This window comes from Felis catus, chromosome A1 (genome assembly GCF_018350175.1).
Source record: "Felis catus isolate Fca126 chromosome A1, F.catus_Fca126_mat1.0, whole genome shotgun sequence".
Lineage (NCBI taxonomy): Eukaryota > Metazoa > Chordata > Mammalia > Carnivora > Felidae > Felis > Felis catus.
The window spans coordinates 196,356,168-196,380,668 of NC_058368.1; the positions used below are offsets into that span (position 1 = coordinate 196,356,168).

The window sequence follows — 24,501 nt, forward strand, 5'->3', positions numbered from 1 at the left end:
ACAAGGGGGGCAAAGCTGTCTTCAAGGGCTTCCTCCTCTTCATCACCCTTCCTCAGCCCACCCACCCACCACGGCCATACCACAATGGCAGAGCAAGTGTCAGAAGCCGAGGGACCCGGGGAAGCAAACAGCTGAGCCTCGGTTCCCTCGGCCGTCCAACGGGAGCCGGAGAGCCCTGGGCTGCCCACCTCATGGTTCTCAGAGGTAAGGAGAAGGGGTGAGAAGGATGAGCTTGTTGGTGTTTATTGACAACAAACGGACGGAACATGGATGGGCTGGGGAGACAGCAGGACAAAGGGCACAGAGGCCGGCCTGCTGCACAAGGGTGCTCCGCCCCGCTGGGGAGCACTGTGTGGGCAGAAGCTCTACTCAGGCATTCGCACACCCCACCCCCATCTCTCGGGGGTGAGTGGGGGCCCCAGGACAGCCTCTCCTGTGCCAGGGACTGAAGATGCCAAGGCCTCTGGCCACGGGGCTGAGGAGTCGGCTGCCCTGGGCTCGCTGGCTCCACCCCTCATGCCTGGGCCCGGGGACCCGCGTCCCGGAGCAGGGGTGGGCAGCATCAGGACCAGACAGCCACGTGTGCGGACCATCTCCAAGCCTCTTAGTTGCCTTGGTCGTCCACAGCCAAGGCCAACTTCCCAGCAGTGCCCGGAGCTGGAGGAGACAGTGAGGGCCGCCAGGGCACGGAGAAGGGAATGCAGGGGCTTTGGGTCCTGACTAGGACCCCTCACTCCCACCTATCCACTTGTGTCCTCTGTCCTAATCATGCCCAGGGCTCCCTACACCAGAGGGCGGGGGTCCAGTGTGGGAGGCTGCCGGCCCTTTTCTGGGGGGGAGGGGAGCGTGGGGTCCTCCTCCTTTCCCCGCCCCACCCCCTCACTCAGGCCACCGCCCCTCTTGCCTGCCCTCCACAGGCCTGCTTCCTCTGCCCTGTCCCCTCGAAGCCACCCTGCACGCGGACCCTGAAAGATATTCTATCGAAAGCACACCCAGATCATGCAAACCCCTGCCCACCCCACGTCCCTCCTCCCCCTCCCCCTCATTCGTCATTCCCACTTGGACCCTGCTGTAACCTGGGAACACTTTGGTGTCTGCCTGGGGCTCCAGGGGAGGCACAGGGGTTACACGGGGGCCTCCATCCCCTGCCCTCCTCTTCCTCTCTCCCTCCCAACTTGCCCCATCCTCTAGGGCCTTCAGGCCCCACCTCCTTCAGGAAACCTGGTGGGCACATGAGTCCTCAGGGGTCCTTCTCCCACCTGACTTGCTAACCCTTGATGCCTGGGGCCTCGTGGGCCTTGCCATGCCCTGGGCGTCCCTGCCCAGCTCGGATTCTGGCTGTTCGAAGTGTATGGGGAGCCTCCCCTAGAAAAGAGAGGAGTCTGGGCCCTGAACGGAGATGAGAAGATGCTCCCACCTGCCACATGAGAAAGGGAGCTGGTTGGCCAGCAGGCCTGGCGTCCAGTCCCCTCCGCCATGTGACCTTGGGCAAGTCCCTCCTCCCTGGCCTCAGTTCATACATCTGCGAAATGAGGGCTGAGCTCTGAGTGGGTTTGTGTGCACGCGCGGAGAAGGTAGACGGAGGAGAGGCAGAGGCCACAAGAAAGGACTTGCACGGGGGACCGGCATCACCCGGGGCAACCTCCCACGGCCTCGGGGCCTCTCAGAGCCCCAGAGGGCACAGCTACCCTTTGCGGCCGGGCAGGCTGTCCGCCTGCCTCCTGTCTCACATCATAGACTCCTCCTCCTCAGCGATCTCGCGGTCCACCTCGATGGCAGTGTTCTCGAAGCTGGTGATGCCCCCGTACTTGCGCATGTGCACCATCAGTGGCTTGGGTGACTGGCTCCCCACGAGCGTGGCCACGTACATGCCAGTCCGGTTCTCCTCCAGCGATGGGCCCCAGTCCATGGTCGGTCGGCTGGCCTGCTGGAGCCGCTGCAGCAGAGCAAGGAGAGCGGTGAAAACGGCCGGCGCTCGTGGTGCAGGGCTTCCTGGGGCCGGACACCGGGCAGAGACCTCACCACGGCACCTGGATCAGTCCGCGCAAGAATCCCAGGGGGCCCGGGCGGTAGCACCTTCCCCAGGGGAGTGAGCCACACGCCTGGATGAGAGTCCTGCTCTGCTGTCACGAGCTGGGTGGCCTTTGGGCATGGGATTTAAGCTTTCCATGCTGTTTCCTCCTCTGTAACTGGGGGATCATGATGCCCTCACGGGCAGGCCCTGAGATGCAGCACTTAGCAGGGTGCCGGGAACAGGGCAAAGCCCAGTAAATGGTGTCTGCTGTGACTGCAATCCAGGGGCCCACTCTGGGTGCCTTCCCCTAAATGCTGAGTCCTAAGGAGCTGGGCGGTTTGGGAAAGAGCCAGGAAGCAGGAGAACTGAGGCAGGACTGTCGCTGACCTTCCAAGTGTCTAACATTTGGCCTCGCTCTGACTCTGATGTCTGACCTTTCCCTCTCAAGCCCCAGTTTCCATGGGAGGAGGGAGGTGACTAAGACAATGACTAAGTCTGGACGTTCCAGGGTTCCTCCCTTTTCCAACTACATTCCCAAAAGCCTTCTGCCTGAGCTGCAGGGAGAAGAGCCCCAGACCCTTGAAGGCAGATGGACAACCAACATCAAGTGGAGCCTGCTGGGTGCAGATTCAAGGAGGATAACGTGTGCGATGCCCTTAGCCCGGGGCCTAGCATGGCTCCATACGCAAAGCATGGTGACACTTAACTGTTGTAGAGCACATCACCCCACTGCTCAGAAACTTGCCAGTGGCTTATCATCTCACTTAGAATGGAACCCAAAGTGCTCACCACGGCCTCCACATCCTGGCCCCTGCCTGCCTCCCTGACCTCAGCTCCGACCACTCTCCTTCTGCCCTCACCTGCTCTGATCCAGTCTCGCCGACCCCCTTGCTGCCCTCAAACATGCCAGCCCCTCCTGCCTCAGGGCCTTTGCACCGACTGTCCTTCTGCCTGGAATGCTCTCCCCTTCCAAAGCTAGATAGATCACCTTGTCGATTTGGTCAGGTTTCTGTCCCCACACACACCCCCACCCCCCCTGGGAGGTCTTCCCAGACACCCTGGCCAAAATACCACCTTCCATCATTCTCTATTCCTAAATTTAGGGTTTGTTTTTTGTTTTTGTTTCTGTGTTGTTGTTTTTTTTTAAGTATAGTACTTGCCACTACCTTTATGCATTTGTTTGTTTATTGTCTGTCTCCCACATTAAAATACAAGCTCCCTGAGAGCAAGGACTTAGGTCTGCTCCCAGCTGCACACTAGTGCCTACATCAAGACTTCCTGACCTGAGAACTGTGGACGTCTCGGCCTGGAGAGTCCCTGCGTAAGGGCTGTTCTGCACACTGAGGATGGTTAGCAGATCCCTGCCCTCTCCCCACTGGATCCCGGGAGCATCCCCTGTGCACACTGTACTCTTACGACAATCAAAGTGCCTCCAGACATTACCAAATGTCTTCTGAGGGCAAAATCGCCCCCGTGAGAATCCCTGGTGGGGAACAAAACATTCACCATGTTCCAGCCTTACGCTAAATGTGGGCTTCTTCAATCCTTACAGAGTCCCTGGGAAAGGGGCATTATGACTTTCATCATCTACTCCCACAGATACTATCTGGAGGTAAAGTTCAGCAAGGTCGGTCACCTTGGCCAAGCTCACACAGTGGTCATCCTGGGGTTTGAACCCAGGCAGTCTGATTCCATCCTAAACTTTTAGAATACTGTGCTTTTCTGCCCCTCACAGTTCTGAGGATGCTGACGAGCCTCTTTTCTTCTCACAGCAACCCTTAAGGGTAGGTGTCACTGTCCTGACTTTAAGGAGAGAGAAAGCAGGGTTCAGAGAGGTGTGTTAACTTGCTTAGGGTCATGCAGCTGGCAAAAGGCAGACCTAGGATTCCTCCTAGTGTGTCAGTGCTAGAAGCCCTGGTTTCTGAAGGTGGCACTCCGGACCTGGGCAAGTCCTCTGCAGTGCTGACCCCACAACAACATGGCCCGCCACCTGGCTGTCTCCTCCTTTCCTTTGCAGACACCCTGGCTGTCACGAAAGGAGACAGGTTTCCTTTAGAGGTACAGGTGGGGCTCCCGAGGTTCAGAGAAGGCAAGGCGTTTGCTCCTAGTCACACAGCAATTGGAGACAGAGCGGTGGCTGGACTCCAGGACTAGCCTGTGGTCTGGGTGGTGCAGTCATTTCTGCAGGGGGAGGGCTCTGAGCCTCTCTCCAGGTGGAGATGTGAAGGTGGGGTGGGGGACAGCTGAGGTGCAGTGGAGCTCTATGGGAGGTGGGAGAAGTAGGGAGCTGACGAGCAGGCTGGGGGTGGTGGATGGAGGGGCACAGGAGGCTCGATTTGTCACCAGTTCCGGTGGTGTAAATATTCCCACCAAGGTCAGTTTCAAGTTATTGATGGTTTAACAACTGGCTCACAATATCCCTGAGTATTTAACAACTAGCTCTTATGAACTAAACAGAGCACTAGCTGGCTCTGTTTGGGGGTCCGTAGGCTCTTCCCAGGCCCTAGTAGCCTCCCTCAGCTCTGCTCACTATGACAGCCTCTTGCCCCCAGAGGACTCCACACCCATGGCGTCAGAAGTCCCGAGAGTGTGATGAGGCTCAGAGAGGGGCAGAACATTGCCGTGGTCACACAGCATCACAGCACACCCACTGGCCCACTCCCCTCTTCTGAGGCCTGCAGATCCCCGTGCCCAGACAGCTTGCATTCTCTGTGCTTTCTAGATCTCTTCACAAAGCCTGGCGTGGGCAGGGCTCCCACCATCAGCCCGTTCTCAGGCCACCCGTGGGCTGCAGCAGGGAGAAGAGTGACAGTCTACCCTCTGGGGTCCCTCAGTGTTGCCTTCTGACTTTGAGTTTCATAGGGAAGCTTTGGGCTGGTGACCGGAGTCTAGGTCCTGACCTCTGCCCGACTCACAGTGGGACCCTGGGCCATTCCTTTGTCTTCTCCCCAACACACGTGGACACTGGCCAACATCGGTGGTCTCTGGAGTGTGCTCCCCCTCAGAGGCCTCGCGTGGCCCTGGGGGCCACAGGGCAGGACCCGAAGCCCCTTGAGACTGCCTTACCCCAAGCAGGATTCATAGCTCAGGCTATTGGCTGGAAAAGCCTGCAAGGCCCTGGATAAGGTGCTGGTGCAGATGTGTTCTGTTCCAGCAGGTGGGCCCGGGGCAGGGCCATGGGTCGGGAAGACCAAGGGCAGACTTACCTCCCAGAGCGAGCCCTCCTCCCGGAGCACGGCCACCAGCATGCCGGCTGGGATCATGAGGCAGGACAGCAGGCCCATCAGGATGCCCAGCAGCTCTGCCCAGGCTGGGAATCTGTAGCTGCCGTACTCTGAGGGCTGGTACTTGACGATGCTGTATACCAGCAGGGCCTGCAGGCGGGGGCCCCAGCATCACAGTGGGCTTCGCACAGGCCCCAGGGCTTGGGGTAGCCCAGGTCTGAGCTACCTGAAGGCCTGAGGGAGCCCAGCTCAGAGCCACCCAGTGTCGGAGATAACCTTAGCTGTGCAGAACCTAAGACGGTCCATCCTCGGAGCCTTTGCAAGGCCTGAGACAGCCCAGCTCTGAAGCACCCAATTCCTGAGACAGCCTGTGCCTGAACTGCTTCAATTCCAAGGCCAAGAAAGCACAGACACAAGCAAACACACGAGCCTCAAAGCCCCCGCCCTAAGGCCCCGAGGCCTGAGAATGCCCCACTCACTTTGCCAATCAAATGCAGGGCTAGGGCCAGCCCGGCTACAACAGCTGGGGACATCAAGGGGACGGGAGTAGACCAAGATCCTGGTGCCCACCCACCCCTCAACCCTGACAGAGGCCCACTCCGGGGCCAGGGCAGCCCTACCAGCCTGAGTGCCCAGGGCGGGGCCCTACTCTCAGCTCCGGGGCCCCAGCCAGCAGCCTTCTTTCCCACCCATTACCAGAAGCGTGGCCGGGGACAGGAACAGCCAGCAGGCCCTGAAGTACAGGCCCGGCTTGAAGCCCAGCATCATGTGGATGTCCCGGCAGAACCTCTGGATGCCTGCACGGGGGAGGGGAGGAGAATGGCCCCACCAGCAGCCCCTCCTCCACCCCAACTGCCCCGACTGGAGACCCTGGCCCTTGGGACCGGGGACCCAGTGCAGGCGGGCTCCAGAGTAGACTCCCACCCTCCCACGGTGGGGAGCCTCAACGCCGCCTCCCGTGGCCCCTCTCACCATACACCCGGGTGACGGCGAGGCACGTGGTGATCACCACCACCATTAGCCCGAAGCTGGCGCTGTAGTCGTCCAGAAGCACCAGCCAGTACATGCCCCCCTGGAACACAAGGCACAGCTCTGGGGTTCCCTCACCCCGGTCTTGCTCCCTGCTGCGACCCCTTCTCCAGGCAGGAGGTGGGCAGGAAGCAGCCAGGCCAGCGGTGACAGCAAGACGGTAACAGTGGGACGGCTGTCTACCTGCCAAGCCCTTTACACACACCATCCTATCTGAGTCTCACAACAATCCTAGATGTAGACCCCCATCTTATTGGTGGGAAAACAGGCTCCGGGAGGGGAAGCCACTTGTCTTGGGGTCATTCAGCCAGAGCAGGAACCAGGCTGGAGGCCAGGTCTTTTATACTTCCAAGCCAGGACTCTGGGTCCTAGACCGAGCTGCCCTCGGGGAGAGCGCCTGGGGTGGGCCAGCTGCCTCCCGAACAGAAACAAGCCGGTAGCCCAGGGAACGATCACAGACATTGCTGCGGGCGCCTGCCCCTGCCTCACCCACCAGCTGCCCACCCACCCCGAAGCACCACTCACGTCGGTGGTGAGGACCAGCCCCATCAGGTACATGGCCACGCAGATGAGCCCCGAGAACACAGCCTTCTTGGGCCGCAGGTAATACGGGAACTCGTCTGTCACAGCTGTCACAATGGTCTCCAGGAAGGCAAACTGGGGGGAGGGGGGAGGAGGGTCAGAATTCTGCCCCCCTCACAGCACACGTGCACAGACACCCCCAGAGGTACACACAGACACATCACACGGATACATCACGCATAGACACAGCACACACAGACGCACACACACACAGTCGCACATCTCACACAAAGACACACATCACACATGGACACACACAGACGCACCCACCTCACAGACACAAACACACACCACAGGGGGCCCGCTGGCACACACGAGGCTCACCTGGCTATCCAAGCCAAGAGTCAGGAGCATGAAGAAGAAAAGGAAGGACCAGAAGGGCGACAGAGGCAGCATGGTCATGGCCTGTGGGTAGACGACAAAGGCCAGGCCGGGGCCTGGGCCAAGGGCACAAAGAGTCAGCAGCCTGGGGCACGGGGCAGGTCCCCCACATGCACACTCAAACACACGCGGTCGCTTACATCCACCGGGCCATACTAGTTCAGCCAAGCCCAGAGACGCACGCTATCTGCACACCTCTAACACTTAACTCCTAGGACGCAGGCCAGTGCATTGTTGGTGCTCAAGAAACATAGATTGATAAAATAAATGGATTAACAATGAGTGTGTGAGAGGTGCCTCGGTGGCTCAGTCGGTTGGTCATCCGACTCTTGATTTTGGCTCAGGTCAGGATCCCAGGGTCGTGGGATCGAGTCCCACATCGAGCTCCATGCTGACGATGGAGCCTGCTTAAAGTTCTCTTCTCTCTCTCTCTCTCTCTCTCTCTCCCTCTCTCCCTCTCCCCTGCTCTCTCTCTAAAATAAAAAAAAAAATGAGTACATGAATAAACCCAAGACCCAACATAAAACCTCACTTGCATACACTTACGTATACCATCACTGACACAAACAGTCCCACTAACACACACACTTAGACACGTCCACTGGCACAAGACACTGATTCGCATCCTCATTTGAACCCTCAGTTCACGTGCACACAGACCTCTTGACATAGGAAATGACTCACTTGGACAAACAAGGCAAGTTACTAAGACGTGATCAAACATAAGACACTCTCGCACAGAAATCCATTTATCTCCGGACTCAGGTTGACGCACACCCCCTTTGCACTCGGACACCCAGAGACCGGCAAAGACACACGCGTTCGTGTGCGCGCAAACCCACACACGCACTGGACAAACCCATCCGCGACCTTGCCGGTCCGAGCTGTGCTCCCTGGCCCAGCCCCAGCGGTGCCCCCCCCCGCCCCCCCCCCCCCTCACCCACCAGGGCTGGCCGGCCTGCCCACCTGCTTTGGCCACTTGGTCCACAGGCACACCCAGCTCCTGAGACATGTAGCCCAGCACGGAGAAGATGGCGAAGCCAGCCAGGATGCTGGTGATGGCGTTGCCCAGAGTGACGATGAAGGTGTCTCTGCCGGGAGAGGTCCGGGCACAGAAGTCCAGGCCAGAGTGAGCGGGCCCCGCCCTCACCCCAGGAGGCCCGCCCTGGCCAGCCACTCTCCTCCCTGCTCTGGCCTCGAGGGCTCTGAGGCTGCACTGACCTATAGATGTTCTGGTGAAACGTGTTGTAGGAGGCAAAAGTGAGGAGACCCCCGAAGCCCACACCCAGGGAGTAGAAGATCTGAAGAGCAGCTTCGATCCACACCTGTGGCAGGAAAGGGTGCAGATGGAGAGCAAAGAGGAGGGGCTGCACACCGTGGCGTCCAGAGGGCCAAGGAAAGAGGAGGAAGGAGGTGGAGAGCGAGTCGGCAGGTCCAGGGATGGTGCGGTAAGGAGCCCGGCTCACAAGTGACACGGGCTGGGAGCAAACCCTGTTCCAGCACTTACACTGCAGGACTGGGGAGGGTCCCTTTCCGGGCCTCAGTTTCCCCATCCAGGATCTAGATGATCGCTAAGCTTGGTCCAGTTCTGAAGGAAGTGGCGTCTCATGTAAATTTTCAGTAGATTCATATTGACAGTAAGCCCATTGGAACCCCTTTCCCTCCTCCCTGGAGTTGGAGGGACCCGGATTTGATTCTAGCTCCCCACTTTCTAGCTGTATGGCTTAGGCATGCCACAGCTTCTCCCTGAGCCTCGGGCCCCTCCTCTGAAATGAGGGTGGTGGTGAGGACTAATGACCACGCATGTGCAAAGTGCTAAGGCGTGGTCAGGCGGGCATTCGTTAATAAATGAGAAGTGTTAAAGCCGTCGGTACCATTGTTTCCATAATTACAAATGCCCTCCTTGGGGTGTGGAGTCAGATCTGGGTTGGAATTCCGGCTCTGCCACTCCCTAGCCCTGTGACCTTAAGCTTATCACTCTTTTGGGCCTCAGTTTCTTCATCTGTAAAATGGATGAATAATGTCTTCCCTTTTTTTACATTTCTTTTTTAAGTTTTATTTATTTTGAGAGAGAGAGAGAGCACACACGGGCTCGCACGGGTTGGTGGTGGGGGGCAGACAGAGATAATCCCAAGGAGGCCCCACACTGTCAGCGGGCACCATGAGTGCAGAGCCCCACACGGGGCTTGAACTCAGGAACCAGATCATGACCTGAGCCAAAATCAAGAGTCAGACGCTTAACCGACTAAGCCACCCAGGTGCCCCTTAAGGTTTATATATATTTTTTTAGGATTCTACATCAAATGTGGGGCTCAAACTCATGACCCCAAGATCAAAAGTCGTACGCTCCTCTGACTGAGCCAGCCACGTGCCCCAGAATAATGTCTACTTCACAGGATGGTGAAGAATAATAAGTGAAAAAGACACACAGTGTTGAGCACAGAGCCGAGCCCAGGGTCTGGTAGCAGGGGCCCATCACATGGAGGATTCCTACCCCCTTCTTTTTTTTTTTTTTTTTAACGTTTTATTTATTATTGAGAGACAGAGAGAGACAGAGCATGAGCATGAGCATGGGAGGGGCAGAGAGAGGGGGAGACACAGAATCCGAAGCAGGCTCCAGGCTCCGAGGTGTCAGCACAGAGCCCGACGCGGGGCTCGAACTCGCAAACCGCGAGGTCATGACCTGAGCCCAAGTCAGATGCTTAACCGACTGAGCCACCCAGGCGCCCCCCACCCCCACCTTCTTTTCCCCAGGGGCACCCTCTTTCTATTCCCTGGCTCAGGCCTGACCCCTCCCTCTATGCGCCAGCCCCGAGGGCCTCACCTTGGAAGACAACAGATGGTGGAACTGAGGGGTGAGATAGAACTGGATACCCTTCCAGGCCCCTGGGAGGGTGACTCCTCGGACCAGCAGCATGAGCAGGATGAGGTAGGGGAACGTGGCCGTGAAATATACCACCTGAGGCACGATAAGTGGGGAGGGAAGGCAGGGGTGACCTTCCTTCCACCCTGCTCCTTTTCCAGAAGTCTCCATTTTACCCAACTCACCTCCCCAGTCTTTGGGTAGGCCAAGATGAGAAGAGCCATCATTCATGATGCTTTTCTTTCCTTCCCTGCGCCCCTCCCTCCACACATGGATCCCTCAGCAAAGTCCTGTCGCTGCTTCCCAAGGAGTCCCTGACCCACCCACTCTCTCCAGCTCTGCAGTGCCCTGGTCCAGGCTGCCTTCGCCCCTTGCCCGGAAGCCTTGCCTTGCAGGGGTTATGAGAGTTTCCCCTCCGATGCGTGCACCCCCTGTGCCCCTAGCCCAGGAAAGCCCACCTTGCGTGGTCAGCAGCCACTGCACATTCCAAAACTCCCCTCCATCCTGTCTCCACCTGTTCCCAAAACTCCAGCCATTTTCTCAGCAAACGCCACCAGGTCTCAGGCTCGTCACTGTCCCGACTTGCACCATGATTGTTTCTCCCCTCTTTCTCATTGGTTTCTACCCTACCTTTCTAGTCTTTCTTTTGGTTCTGTTCCTCGTGGGCGACACTTCCCAGCATTTTGCACAGGGACAAGTTCTAATTTATAAATGAGTGAATAAACCACTCAGAAGGTTTCCAAGTCTTTCTAAAACAGCTTCATGGTCCTTTCCACCCTTCATAACCTCAAGTGGGCACCTGTGGCTTTGTCTGCCTCTCATCCATCTGGCCTCCTTCAGACACCAGTCACCTGACTTTCCCTAGCTGGGACTGACCCCATTCCCAGCTCCAGAGGTGGGCACCTGACCAGACCCAGCCAAGCAGAGCACCCCACCCTCCTGGCCACAGTGATGGGTTCAGGGATGGGAACATGACCCAGCCTACACAGTGAGACCCAGTTCTAGGGTTTTTGAGAACTGGAGCAAGGGAGAACCTTTCACCAAGCAGGTAAGATACAAAGCACTCCTGAGAGACCAAGAGAACCACATTCCTGATAACATCCTTTGAACCCCTAGACCCAGCTATACCTGAAGCACACCCTCTGGACTTTCCAATCGAGTGTGACAACTGGGTTCTGGTCAGTTACCTCTGACTCATACACCCACCTTCCAAACATTCAACAAACACATGCGGACGGAGCCTCTTCAAAGTGCCAAGCACTGGGTCAGGATGCAAACTTGAGTAACAGATCAGTCCTGTCCCTGGCAAGTTTCTAGCCACTGCCCACCCTTACCGACACATCTTTCTTCCTCCCCCTTCCCAATCCCTAGCCACCCCCCCTCCCCCCCCCCCCCCCGCCCCCCGCCCCTGCCCCTGAACTTTTTCCCAGTAGGAAGTCTATTCATCCTCTCAGGCTCAGTCCATGCCCTGCCTCCTCCGGGAAGTCCTCACGCCTCCCAGCCCCTCAGGCCTCTAGGGCCTCCCAGAAGGCCCTACCTTGCCCGAAGACTTCACGCCCTTGAGGATACAGAGGAACACGATGACCCAGGCAAGCAGCAGGCAGAGGCAGAGGTTCCAGCGGATCTCCCCAGGACTGCCAATGCCCCGGCTGCCTTGGATGTGGAGAACGTAGCGGCTGTGGGGGATGGATTTGAGAGTCCTCTGGTCACCCTGCCACACGCCACACACGCGGGGCAAAGCCGCGGCCAGCAAGGTTCCTATCACTGTTGTCACCAGCATCACGATCGTCTGCCAGCATTTACTCAGCATGATTATCCAACAGGCTGGATGGCACAATCGTACCTTCTTTCCCTTCATCCTCACAGTGACCCTCAGAAATATATGACCAGACCCACATCAAAGGCAGAGCATCAGAAGCCAAATATATTGGGTAAGGTTGCACAGCTGGTCACTGAAGAGCTGGGATTAGAACCAGGGTCCACCTAACACCAGCACCGGCACTCGGCCTTCCAGGTGCACGCCGAGCCCCTGGGGGACGCCGGCCCATCCTCGCCCCCTCCCTGCTGCCGGCGCCTAGGGGCCCGCAGCGGCCTGACCTCCAGTACTCCTCGCTGGGGCTGACGGTGCTGGTGAGGTTGAGGGGCAGGGCTCCATTGCCATCCTTGGAGCCTCTGTGCTCAAGGCAGAGGTCTGTGTTCCACCAGTTGCCACAGTGTTCCCAGGGCAGGTTGCTGGTGAGGGAGGCGAAGAGGTAGAAGAGGACGTAGGCGATGATCATGTTGTAGTAGATGGCCACCAGGCCTACGATGAGCAGCATGGCCGCGCCGGCACCTGGGGGTGGGGGAGTGGGGGCTGCCCTCAGGTCGAGGCCTCCTGCAGGCCAGGCTGTGTGGCCTTCGGAAGCCATCCCCTCTCTGAGCTTCATCCCCCCGTCTGCCTAGAGGTTGGGGGAAGGGGGCAGCCTCCCTGCCTCCCCCAGGCCCGGACCCCTCCCGGGACGATGAGGCCTCACCTTTGAAGAGGGGGCTGATTTTCCAGACGGCCAGGGGTCCCAGGCTGGAGAACTGGCCCAGAGAGAGCTCGAGGAAGAAGAGGGGGATGCCACAGATGGCCAGCATGAGGAAGTAGGGCACGAGGAAGGCACCTTCGAGGAGGAAGGAGGTTGGGGAAGGTCTCGGGTGGGTCAGCTCCCCTAAAGCCCAGCTCCGGCCCCGCCCCTGCCCTGATGGCAGACACCTGCGACCCCACAGAACACTTCTCATGCGGACTGGCACTGTCCTTTTATACCAGCTCACTGAGAGCCAAGGGGGCTGGTGGGGATCTCCCCACCTCTGCAGCCCCAGGGCCCAGAGGAGAGCTGGGCCTCGAGCAAACACTGAGTGAGTGAACGAATAAAGGAGTGAATTCCCTGCCGGAGAAAAGTGCAAACGCGTCAGTATGGAAATGAATGAACACCCTGCAGAATCTGGCCCCGATCTGCCACGCCCCCTTAGATGCTTGTGGCTGCCACGGGCCATCCCGTGTGCCCAGTATCCCTCCCCATTTGCTTCTCATACCGGTAGCTGTCTCCTTTAGAGAACTGCCCGCCACTATAGGGCTCTGGGAGGACTGTCACTCATAACAGCCACCCCACCCCATCCCCTCAGATGTATTTATCCCAAGCCAAGCCAGTTCAAGACCTTCCCTGCGGTCCTATATGGATTCACTCAGAGAGAACAGTTCTGAGGATAAAGTCATTCCAGAGTTGTCTGTGCACCCCCCCCCCCCCCCCGCAGCCCAACCTCAAGGAGGGAGCCTGTCCCAGCAGAAAATGAGGTGAGCACCCAGAGAGAAACAGAATCGGGAACCAGGGAAAGGGAGAGCCAGCAGAACTGGGGCCATTATCGAGTTCCTAGAGCATCAGAGGCCAGCTACAGTCCCGCACTTCCTGGTCACAGCAATTCATCTTTTCCTTGCCTCATCTACTCCTATTTGGATTTCTGTCGCTCTGCCAATAGGTGTTTCTTCAATGAGTTTGGCAGAAATGGGAAGGAGGCTTCGAGGGCGGGTGGGAGCACGCTGGCTCTCGAGAAGGCAGAATGGAAGGTGGAATGTTGGGTCGGCCACCAGATGACCTTGGACAAGGAACCTGGCCTCTCCAAGCCTTGGCCGTCAGATCAGGACAATGGTGCCGCCCAGGAGGGTTGTCGTCAGGGTTAAGTGAGAATACCAAGCCCGGGGCCTGGCAGATGGTGAGTGTTCAACCCCAGCTACTGTTAATGAGACATCGAACAGTCACTTGATGGCGAAGCAGGGACGGCGGAGGATTTGTTGAAGATGGGGGAGACTTCACGTATGCAGTCCGAATGGAAGGAACCAGGACAGGAGGGCGGATCGAAGATTCGAGAGTGAGAATGACTGATGGAGTGAGGTCCTGGCGGGGGTGGGGGAGAAGGGGGGGATGGGAGAACTTTGAAAGCACAGTGATCGCTGAGAGGCAGATAGAGGCTGCTCTCAAGAAGCGGAGGAAGCCTCTCTGCCCATCTCTTGGGGTCCGGGAAGGGCCAAAGCCTTGGGGGAGAGCCGGGTAGGTATCCGCACTGGGCATGAGGGAGACAGAGGAGGGGATGAGTGATGAAAAAAGCCAAGGCAGAGGGAGCTCGCTTCTCCCAGCCCCGTTCAAAGCCCCAGTTCAAAGAATTGAACTGCTTTCAATTCTGCTCAAGGTCGCAGGGGAGATGGTGGCCAAGGCCACTTAAAACCTCACTCCACCCCCAGCCGTGGCCTACTAGCCTAGACGCCCCTCAGGCAGGCCCTCGGGCCCCTACCTCCTCCGTTGGTGTAGGCTCGGTAGGGGAAGCGCCAGACATTCCCCAGGCCCACGCAGTAGCCGATGCAGGACAGCAGGAAGTCCAGTTTGCCTGTCCAGTTCCCCCGGTCCGCGGCGAAGTCCACATCCAGGTCCACGTCCCCCTGGTCACTGGGGGTCATCAGTAGGTCTGGGGTAATGGGCTGCCAGTGGGAGAGACCAAAGGGGTGAGGGAGAAAGGTGAGGCCAGGGTAGCACTGTGATGCCTCCGCCCCCCTAAACAAAAATAAGAATATAAAATCAAACAGGGCTAAATGCAAAGATACTCTCCTGCTTGGGAAAATCAACCGCTCTTGCCTGGGCTCCCAGGTCAGACGCTCGCAGGAGCGTCTCTGGGTTGCAGGGAACTACAAACGCATGAGGCCAGCAGGATGGCTCAAGCACTAACAGAGCTACCTGGGTCTCAGTTTGGTCAGCACAGAGGTCAGATGAAGGGATGGTCCTATGCTGATGACGCTGCGACGACGATCTTAATGACAGTTACCGTGGACGGAGCTCTTACTACGCGCTCCGCGCACTCAACGTTTCACCTGATTTCATTCTCAAAATAACGCTACGAGCTGAGTAAGTACTGGTCTAAGCGCTGCTTCGCTCATGAGGAACATCGAGGCTCACGGAGGTGTCATGATTTTATGCGACTGGCTGGTGGAGAGCTGGGTCTCGGGCCCAGAGCTTCCTGACCCTGGAGCCCGTGTCTTCAACTGCTGGTGCTGGCCTTTTTAAAAAAAACTGTTTTTAAATGTTTATTTATTTTTGAGAGAGAATTAAATTTCTTAAAAAAAAATGTTTATTTATTTTTGAGAGAGAAAGAGAGTCAGAGTGCAAGCGGGGGGGGGGGGGGGGGGGGGGGCAGACACAGAATCCAAAGCAGGCTCCAGGCTCCGAGCTGTCAGCCCAGAGCCCCATGCGGAGCTCGAACCCACAAATGGTGAGATCATGAGCTGAGCTGAAGTCGGACGCTTAATCGACGGAGCCACCCAGGTGCCCGTGGTGCTGGCCTTTTGTTACTCTATCCTGGGCACCACATTTTAAGAAAGACATAGGTTGGAGCATGTCCACTGGGCAGGTGGCCAGACAGGACGGTGTTCAGGAGAAGTAGTCACGGGAGGACAGGGGAGAAGTAGGGGCCCTTAGCATAGAAAGAAGAGGCCTTAGAGGGAACACGGGTTCCCCTGAGGGAGGAATTGAATTCATTCTCTAGTGGCTCAGGGAGGCCTATGGAGTGCTGTGAATCTTAGTTCACGAGCAGAAAGAGGCTACTGAGTTCTGGTCTATCTCAGAAAGTCACAATCTTCCTGTCATTACAGGAGAGATACGTGCACAGAGGGGAACAGAAACCAGCGGTCCCTAAGATCCCTTCCTGCAATTTAAGGAGGGTGGGGAAGTGCACTGGGCATTCTCCCTTCAGACTGGGGCTGGGAAATGGAGGTCCTCCTCCAGCCGCTTAGAATGCTGGCCCTGGGGGTGAGTTAGACTGTAGGGGAGCCCAAAGATATCAGGATAACTATCTACAATTCAGAGAGCAGTCCCCAAAGTGTCTCCTGGAATGGGTCAGAAGAAAGGGACAGCCACACCCTTCCTGCTTGCCTCTGAAATTCAGACCCTTGGCAGAGAAGAATGGAGCTGCAAAGAAGGCCGATTATCAAATCTCATGGTTTTGAGAGAGGAGAAAGGACGCCCTGTTTCCTGCTCAGCAGTGGTTATAGGAAAACAGTGGTATCTCTGGACTGGGAGTCAGGAGACTACAATTCCAGTCCCAGGTCGGTGCCACTTCACAGTGTGACTTTAGGAAAGAGTTTTCTGAGCCTTGTTTCCCCATTTAGACACGGAAGGCATTGAATAAATCAGTGTTTCCAAAAACACATCCCTTTGGATGTTCACAGGTGCTCAGCGGCAAAAAGGATTCTTGAGGCAAAGGAGTTTCGGGAGGGATCGTCTGGGTGGCTCAGTTGCTTAAGCATCGGACCCTTGATTTCGGGTCAGGTCATGATCTCATGGTTTGTGAGTCTGAGCCCCGAGTTGGGCTCTACGCTGACATGGCTGACAACGTAGAGCCTGCTTCGGATTCTCTCTCTGCCCTCCCCCCGCTCCCACTCCCCCCACTCCCCAGGCCTGTGTGCACACACTCTCTCTCAAAATAAATAAGTAAACTTAAAAAAAAAAAAAGAAGAAGAAGAAGAAGAAGTTTGGGAAACACTGGGTTAACACAAAGCAAAAGTTTTCTTTACTGCAGGACTTGTCAGATCCTTTAATGGACCAATACCCACTGCAATTCTCCAAATAGGGACTAGAACAGACAGTATTCTGCAATTCTATTTAAGAAAAGGGTTTTAAGAAGCTAGCATGCTGAGCTTTATGCAGAGAAGTGTAGGTCTATCTATTAGTCTTCTGGTTCTAATGGTCTGTGAGGGAGGCTTCACCAGAGGCACTTACAGTGGTTGAAGACCAGATCAGATCCTAGCACAGGGACTCAGTAATCAGTTATTGATGAGATACTTTTCCCCTCCCTCAAATTCCCCTTCCCGGCGCCAGCCAAGTAGGTGTCTACACACAAACTGGGTGGTGACAGAGGAGGCTTTGCAGGGATAAAGACGGGGAAGGGAGAGTGCAGGTGTCACAGGACTGGAGGTGTCTGGCTGGCTGCGGTGACAGGGTCGGGGCAATGGGTTCAGGTGGCAGGACGGGGGTAACAGTACTGAGGTGACTCTCAGTGACAGTGGTGGCCATAGTAATGATCCTGCCTGAGGCTGGCTGTTGACCAGAGGGCCAGCGGCAGCAAGGACAGCCTGGCATAATTATGGGTGATGGTGATAATGAGGAAGAGCGTGAAAAAGCCCTTTCCAGTGATTGGGCTTGCGGTGATCTCAGACACGCTGGGCTGAGGGTAGCAGTGGCCCCCTGACGGATCTGAAACTCACCCCTGCCCTCTGATGCCCCTTTCCACGAGGTCCCTCCCCAGCTGGGTGGGTACTAGCTCTCTGGAATCACTCCCTGCCAGGCGAGCTCCAGGAGGTATGGAGGAGCAGCTAGTTAACACTGGCCCCTGAAATGGGGTAGTGTGACAGGCCAGTCACCCTGCGACCACCCCCCCCAACCCTGTTCAGGCCAGCTGGCAGGAGGGCCCAGTAATGAGGTTCCTCTGATCTCTCCTGAGAAGCTGCTGCCCTTTCTCTGCTCACAGAGCAGTCCCGGCTCTCTGTTTCCATGGTGACAAGAGTTCCAAGAGCAGGATGCTGCCAGCTCTTCTGTCCCCCACCTCCTCCGATCAGAGGGAAGCCTGCTCCTGCTCCAGGGACAGGGGATTGGGTCCTCCAAAGATGAGCCAATCTCAAGACCACCCGGAGCCCCCAACCCCACCATGGATGAATCCCAGGAGGCTGGCACATAGAGGATGGGACTGGCTGGGAGACAGGCGACCAAATCAATGGGGCAGGCTTGGAAGCTTAATGAGTCGCTTCACACTTCCGCCTGTGTGTGAAGCTCCCACCCCCGGTCCCCCCCCCCCCCCGCCGCCGCCTATCCGGAGTCACGCAGAAACAGAATCGTGGGTTTGCCAGACCTGCACCCCCTCTTTTAAGAACCAACAGATGTAGGTCACTAGCAGCAGCAGGGGCCGGAAGAGGTTAGCCTGCCCCAAGCCAAGGCTCTCACACCTTCAGGATGCGAGAGACAATAGAAATGTGGAGTCCAACTTCATCATTGTGCAGATGAAGACACTGAGTTTCAGGGAGGGAAACAGACGAGCCCAAGGTCAAACAGCAAGTTAAGGGCAGACTAAGACCTGAACCCGCCCTCCCTGACTTTCAGCCCAGTGCTCGTCTCTGAACACCGCTGTTCCTTTGCTGATACCTGGCATTCCTCACTCCCTGCCCCATTCACCTTGAGACCCAAGGAGGGGACACAGAGGCCAGGCGGCCCCACCCCTGCCCTGTTGGTCCTAGGCTACTCAGCCCATCTTTAGGAAAGCAGCTAGCTGCATCTCCCACGTCTGTTTTTGCCTTGTCTATAAAGTGGGGCTAGAGAGACCTAGCCCCCAGAATTTTGGAGGATTACATGAGATAAGGCTTCACAGACTATGGCTATTTACATACTGTGTGGTCTGGTGGCAGTGGAGAGGGGAGGAAAGGAAAGGAGAGAGAGTAGGAGAATGGAAAAGAACGGAGGGCAGGGCCCAAGAAGACCCAAGACACACACCCACACCGATGGCCCCAGATGCAGGGGCAGAGAGCGTGAATTGGCAGGGGAGGGGGGGGCAATAACACCAGCCCCTGTGAGTTCTCTCTCATATCTACACTTACCGGCCCTGTGGGGTCACCACATCCCCCACCCCCCACCCCCCACTCTTAAGCCCAAAGCGAGAAAACTTGACCCAACAACACAGGATCCTCGGGCCGGGAGGTCTGACCCCCACAGGAGGAGGTGGGAAGGGGCTGAGGTCCCGGCCCAGGGCTCCAAGAACACAGATTTGCCCACCTCTCTCATGCCAGCCTCCACCCCACCCCCGTATCCCTTGGGTCTCCCATTTCCTCCCTCCCTGCCTTCGCCTCCTGCCAGCCCTGCAGTGGGGCAGCCTGGGGTCTTCGCAGGGAAGCTAAAGCCGGTGGGGAGGAAGCAGGTGGTGGGTCCCCGCAGGGCAAAAGCGCGGGCAGGAAAGATAGCGTCCCCCTGCTGGCTCTCCGCCGCTGCTTCAGGGTAGAGCGCACTCGATGAGGACCAGGGCGGCTCCCCGCCCCCCACCCCTGTAATTAGTCCAGCTCAAGGCTGGCCCTCGGCTATTCTTCCATCCCCAACCCCAATCAGCCCCCGGAGGAAACAGGCGGGGGGCTGGAGAGGGGCGGGCGCCTGGCCCCAGCCGCCCTACCCCACGCCTCCTGGGGTTTCAGACACCTGTTCGAAGGACCCGGCCCAACGAACCTCGGTCCCCTCACACACATCCCGACCGCCAGATGGGGAAGGCCGTGTCGCCAACCCTCCTCCCAACCGCATCCCCCCCCACCCCCCTGCCCCAGCAGACCGCGACCCCGCCCCTCCTTGCCATCTAGCTCAGCCCGGACTCCCCCAGAACCTCGCAATGGTCCAGGCGCCCTCCCCGACCCTCCCGGGGCCTGGACGGGGGGCGGGCCTCTCTCTGCACTCCGCCTTCAGGTGTGCCCCCGCCCCCGTGTGCGCCCCCTCGTCCTCGTACCCTACCTGGCGATGGTGAGCTCCCTGGAGCTTCTTCATCTTGGAGGGCGGGTTACCGGGGCTTCCCGGCTTGCCTTCCCCTGAGAGCAGAGAGCGAGCGAGGGAGCCAGAGATCGCGCAGCCGGCCGGCCGCCGCGACTTTGCCCCGGCGGCTCCCGCGCACCGGCTGGGGGGGCGCGGGCTCGGGCGCAGGCGCTGCCGTCTGTCGGCTGCGGGCGTGGGGCGTGGGGCGTGGGGGCGCGCGCGCCGGGCGCCACAAACGCCCTGCCTCTCCCTGCGCAGCGCCCCGGGCTGGGGAGGGGAGCAGGGCTGCGCCCGCGTAGCCACCCAGACAGACGGCTGACGGACGGACAGCCGGGGGGATGCGCGCGCCCCCGCACGCAGAGCTGCAGATTGGAGGGGCCCGAGCGCGGGAGGAGGGGGGGGGTCCGAGACGGAAACCCTCGGAGGTCCGGAGGCCCCGGGCCACCGTCTCCTGCGTGACCTTGGGCAGGTAACCTGCCCTCTCTGGGCCTTCCTTTCCCCAGTTGGGCAGTGAGAGGCAGGCCACGTGCACGGACACTAACGGCCGGGCTCTAGGTTCCAGCGATCCAGGCAGCGCCTCCTCTTTGCTGTGTGACCTTGCCCACATTCCTTAAGCGTGCTGTGCTGCCTCTTCATCTGGAGAATGGGGTTAAGAATCTGCCCTCCCTTACAATGATGCGAGGAACCCAGGGAGATTGTGCATAGAAAACAGGTAGCACCGGGCCTGGCACATAGCAGGGGCTCAGCTGGCGTTTATCGACTGACGAGAGGTTGCCCGCTTCTGCCAAGAAAAGGACACAGCAGCCATTAATCAGATATTTTTCAGTCGCCCACGGTCTTTATTGTGCCAGATCCTGGGCTAGGACCTATTGTCTCAACACAGGGACCCGGAGAGACAGATGGTGCTGTTCCTATTTTACAGATGAAGAAACTGAAGCAGAGAGGTTGAGTCAAGGTCACAGAGCTAGTGAGTGACCCCAGTGACGGAGTCAGGCCTCATGGACCTTCTGGGCTGGTGGAGGTCTTGAACATGTCTCCTTAACCTGGGAGAGGTTTGGGCCAGAAGAGACAGGGCAAGCGTCGCCGTGTTGTTGTCATGGCTTGTGACTTAGATCGTGAGCACCTGGGTTTCTCCCACCAGCAGTATGACCTCAGGACTGTTAGACTTTCACATCTCTAAGATGAGCCCTCAGCCACCCCGCGCCCGACTGACCTCTCGGAGCAGCGTGAGGGTCTGTGTGAGCCTGTGACTAGGATAGGAAATTATTAGCTAGAGCATTCATGTTCTTTCATCTATGGGCCTGAACTGGTATAAGCTAGTCGACCCGGCATATGCATTGCAAATCATGCCCCTTTCACTCAAAGGTGTCCCAGTTCAGACACTAAATCGTAGGGTTGCCCTACCATCAGCCAACATGGGGAGGTCTTTGGGGAGAGTGAGGATAAGGGTCTGTTGCCTCTCATACCCCCGGAGTCTGGAAGGGGCAAGAAGGGTTTACACTGAAGTGTGCCTCGGGAAAGGGGCTGGTGGGTTCTGGGCGCACCTGCTCACCCAGAGGCCCCTTTCTTGAAGTCCGGCCTCAAGGGCAGGCCAAGGGCTCTCGAGATACAGGAGGAAGGAGCCCTTTGGGCCTGAATGTGAAGGGAAGGAACATTTATTGAACCCTACTGTGTTCGTTTGATGAAGGCTTATATCTAATTTGTAATTCTTCCCAACAGCTTGGGAAGACAGGTTTGTGCGTCCCCATTTTGGACCTGAGGAACCTGTCTCAGGGGAGTGAAGTCATATGCCCAAGGCCACACAGAGCACTGAATCTCTGGGCTTTGGAGAGAAGCCAAGAGGGCAAAAGCCAGCAGCTCCTGAATCCAGGAAGGCCCAGGCGGGACCCACTCCCCCCTCCCCCAGGGACTGTCACCTCTTCTCTTACAGGACAGGCTCCGGCTTTGCTGAACAACCCCCTCCCATTGGTACGTGGGTTTCATCAGATCCTACGGAAGGTCCGGAGAACCACAGGAAGAGGGAATAGAGGGGAGGCATTGGCTTCTTTGGGAAGCCTCACCACAGCCCTTGTTGGAAAAGTCTGGTCTTCATCAAACAAACAAACAAAATCCCAACATCTTCTAGAAGATATTGTCCACGTAAGTCAGTCTGCCCACTGAACCCTCAGTCACCCTCAGAACACCAAGCGTGTTTGACGTCCCCTGCAGCCGCTGTCCCCTCTCCCCTCTCCCAGAGGAAGTTTGGTTACTACTTGGCAGAAAGACAGCACTTAGGAATCCCAACCAGTAAATAATCTCTCTTTCCCTCTTCCCGCCTCTCTCTCCTCTCTCTCTCTCTCTCTCTCTCTCTCATTTCTCCTGGTCTCACATCAAACCAGAAGTCTAATGGAGATGTGTGCTGATTTAAGGAAAGTGTTAGATGAAAATGTACTTCCTTTTATTATATACGGAGATATTTTTAAATGCATATAAATAAACATTTTTAATTTGCTGGAACGTTCAGACTGTATCACTGTAGAGCATGTGTTTTGTTACACCAGCGAGGGGCGACTGTAAAAAATGAGGAATCAGGCTGCTGGTCCATCTGGTATGATTCAGAGAAAGTGGCTCTGGTGCGGCCGTGCTGGGACAGGATTGCCCTCCAAAGCCGCCCTCTCCGAGGCCTGCCGTGCTCCCAGGTTCTGCATCCCATTGGCGGGGCACCTCATCCACCAGGAGCCAGGCTGGTTTCCTCGGACAGATCCCCATCACAATCCGTTACACGTGCATGTGCACACACATACCCTGGGGGGCGGGAGACCCTTTCTATTCCTAGAGCGGGGCTGAGTCCTCCCCTAGAGTGGAGCTCTGGCCCTCTCTGCTCTGCCCACACTGATCTCTTGGCAGTCGATAGGACAGCTCTACAGACTGAGGTTCTCAGCGGGGCATTAGGGGTCTGCAGATGAAATTGCATGCACAACGTAGTGCTGATGGGCATGCTTCTGATTTGCTGGAGGCCATGACCAGGCCATGGGCCTTTGAGGGCCAGGCCAAGCCATATCTGATGTTTGTCTGGAGCCCCAGTCTCCAGCCACCGGCGCCTGCCCCCCAGGGGGAACGGGGACATAAAATTGCTATATACAAAACAGAAGTGACAGCAGCTCCTCACGAGAGGAAAGCTAGAATACCTCTTAGCACTGGGCTGGCTTCTGGGTCCGACAGGACAGGAGGGGTCCCTTTCTTGAGCCACAACACCCCAGGCTCTGGGGGGACCCTCTGAGTGATAGGGAACTCATTGCCTCACAAGGCAGCCCATGACACTGCTTGAAAGTCCCTTTAGATAAAGGTTTCCTCTTTTCTGGAGGTTGACAGGTGATCAACCTCACTTGCGGGCCCAACCTAGCCCCCTGACCTTCCACGTGGGCCCCACCTGCCACTCACCCAGCCTGCCAGGCCCGGCCACCGCCCTCCCGCCAGACAGAGGTTTTCCTGTGGCTGGGGACAGGCTTGCCCTGCCTCAGATGTTCCACACCACCATCTGTCCTCAGCCTTGGGGTGGTGGGGACATTAGGCGGGCCCGCCAACATCTCACAGTAGGACACAACAGCCCCGTAAGCAGGTGGCTAAAAGACAGCACCTACCCTGTGCTAAATTCTGGATAGGTCAAAGTATTTCATTTCCACTTGCCAAACGAGGAGGCTGAGGCTCAGAGAAGCTAAGTAAGTTGTCTGAAGTCTCAGAGCTTGGAGGTAGTCAAGCCGGAGGCCAGGCCATGTGACAAAACGTGCCGTGAACACCGAGTTACAGCTGAAGCATGGCCCTCCAGCCCACAGCATCCCCACACTCCAGAGTGTGTGGTGCTCCCTGGGGTGCTAGCAGGGGCTGGTAGGGGCCTCCTGGGTAGCAAAGCATGGAGAAGGCTGGATTAAAGAAAAGTCAAGGGGTTTCTTTGCTGCAGGACATATCAGAGCCTTTGATGTGTTTACATATCACTCTCGCCCCCAGAAGGGTTGAGTCTGCTGGACTTGCCAAACTTACTTGACCTGAGCCACTTCTTAAATGAGGCCCAGAGAGGAGATGCAGTTACCCCAGGGTCACACAGCAAATATTTGTGAAGGTCAGAATCCGCGCGCTTCCAACCACACCTGCCACCAACCTTCCTCCTCTGCTCTTGGAAGCATAGTCCTTTCCCTGGTACCGCCTTGTTCCCAGGCCTTAGATGCCCACCATCTTCGGGGAAGCTGTGCTGTCTCCCAGGCCACCAGCAGGAGGAGGGGGAAGTGCCTGCTGCTCCCAGGGGCTTGTGTGGGGACTGGATCCACCTTGTGCATTGCTGTCACGTGCCCCAGGAGCAAAGGGCAGGCAGGCAGGCTGCACACACTTTTTATGGCTGGGCCACATCCCAGAACGGTAAACAGGGGCAGGCAGCTGGCCCCAGAGGCTTCTCAGGAGCGAAGGCCCCAGACTTCTGCCCGCCCCTGGAAGGGAGTTGAGAACAGTAGTTTGTCTCAGGAGTTTAAAAAAATTATATTTTAAGTTCACATTGTTAGTACTCTTTTTTATGAGTATGTTGGTCTTTTTTTGGTCTGACAGCACCTACTAGGCCTTTAGGCCTCAATCCAAACATCACCTCCTCCAGGAAGCCTCTCAGACCTTCTGCTATAAGCTGAGAGCCCACTCTGGGCTCCCCGGATGCTCTGTTCCTTTGATGCCTAGGGCATAGCTCCGACTGGGAACTTTTGTGGGCCAAGGAACTTTTGTGGGCTCAGCCAGGCCTGGCACACGTGGGTTCCCAATGAATATCATCTGTTGAAAGAAAAATGTGAGCTGAAAATACTTGAGTAATAAAAAAAAACAAAACTGATATATTGG

The 24,501-nt window shown here is 57.2% G+C and overlaps 1 protein-coding gene across 4 annotated transcripts; it reads right to left on the bottom strand.

Moving 5' to 3' along the window:
* Positions 1-227: 227 nt before the first annotated feature.
* SLC6A7 (solute carrier family 6 member 7) lies at positions 228-19,811 on the bottom strand. 4 transcript variants are annotated; one of them, XM_045036934.1, is made up of 15 exons: positions 19,633-19,811; positions 14,402-14,585; positions 12,607-12,738; positions 12,191-12,425; positions 11,631-11,769; positions 10,055-10,189; positions 8,452-8,555; positions 8,197-8,321; positions 7,174-7,286; positions 6,793-6,924; positions 6,211-6,310; positions 5,935-6,035; positions 5,221-5,388; positions 1,731-1,936; positions 228-657 (listed from the first exon to the last, which is right to left on the bottom strand). In XM_045036934.1, exons 1-15 carry the CDS (start codon positions 19,663-19,665, stop codon positions 366-368), a joined length of 2,199 nt encoding a protein of 732 aa, XP_044892869.1. In that variant the 5' UTR covers positions 19,666-19,811; the 3' UTR covers positions 228-365. The 4 variants fall into 4 exon arrangements, with proteins under 4 accessions (XP_044892869.1, XP_011284401.1, XP_019666249.1 ...); XM_011286099.4 differs by having other exon boundaries at positions 514-1,936; positions 19,633-19,810; XM_045036947.1 differs by lacking the exon at positions 7,174-7,286 and having other exon boundaries at positions 521-657.
* Positions 19,812-24,501: the final 4,690 nt, after the last annotated feature.

What these genes read in the sequence shown, in the direction of transcription:
- SLC6A7 (XM_045036934.1), bottom strand. Translation starts at nt 19,665, where the DNA reads ATGAAGAAGCTCCAGGGAGCTCACCATCGCCAG. An exon ending in AGGAGGGCTCGCTCTGGGAG is followed by an intron (nt 1,937 to 5,220) that starts GTAAGTCTGCCC and finishes GCTCTGCTGCAG; the next exon opens with CGGCTCCAGCAGGCCAGCCG. An exon ending in GAGGAGGAGGAGTCTATGAT is followed by an intron (nt 658 to 1,730) that starts GTGAGACAGGAG and finishes TGTCTCCTCCAG; the next exon opens with CTCCGGGCACTGCTGGGAAG.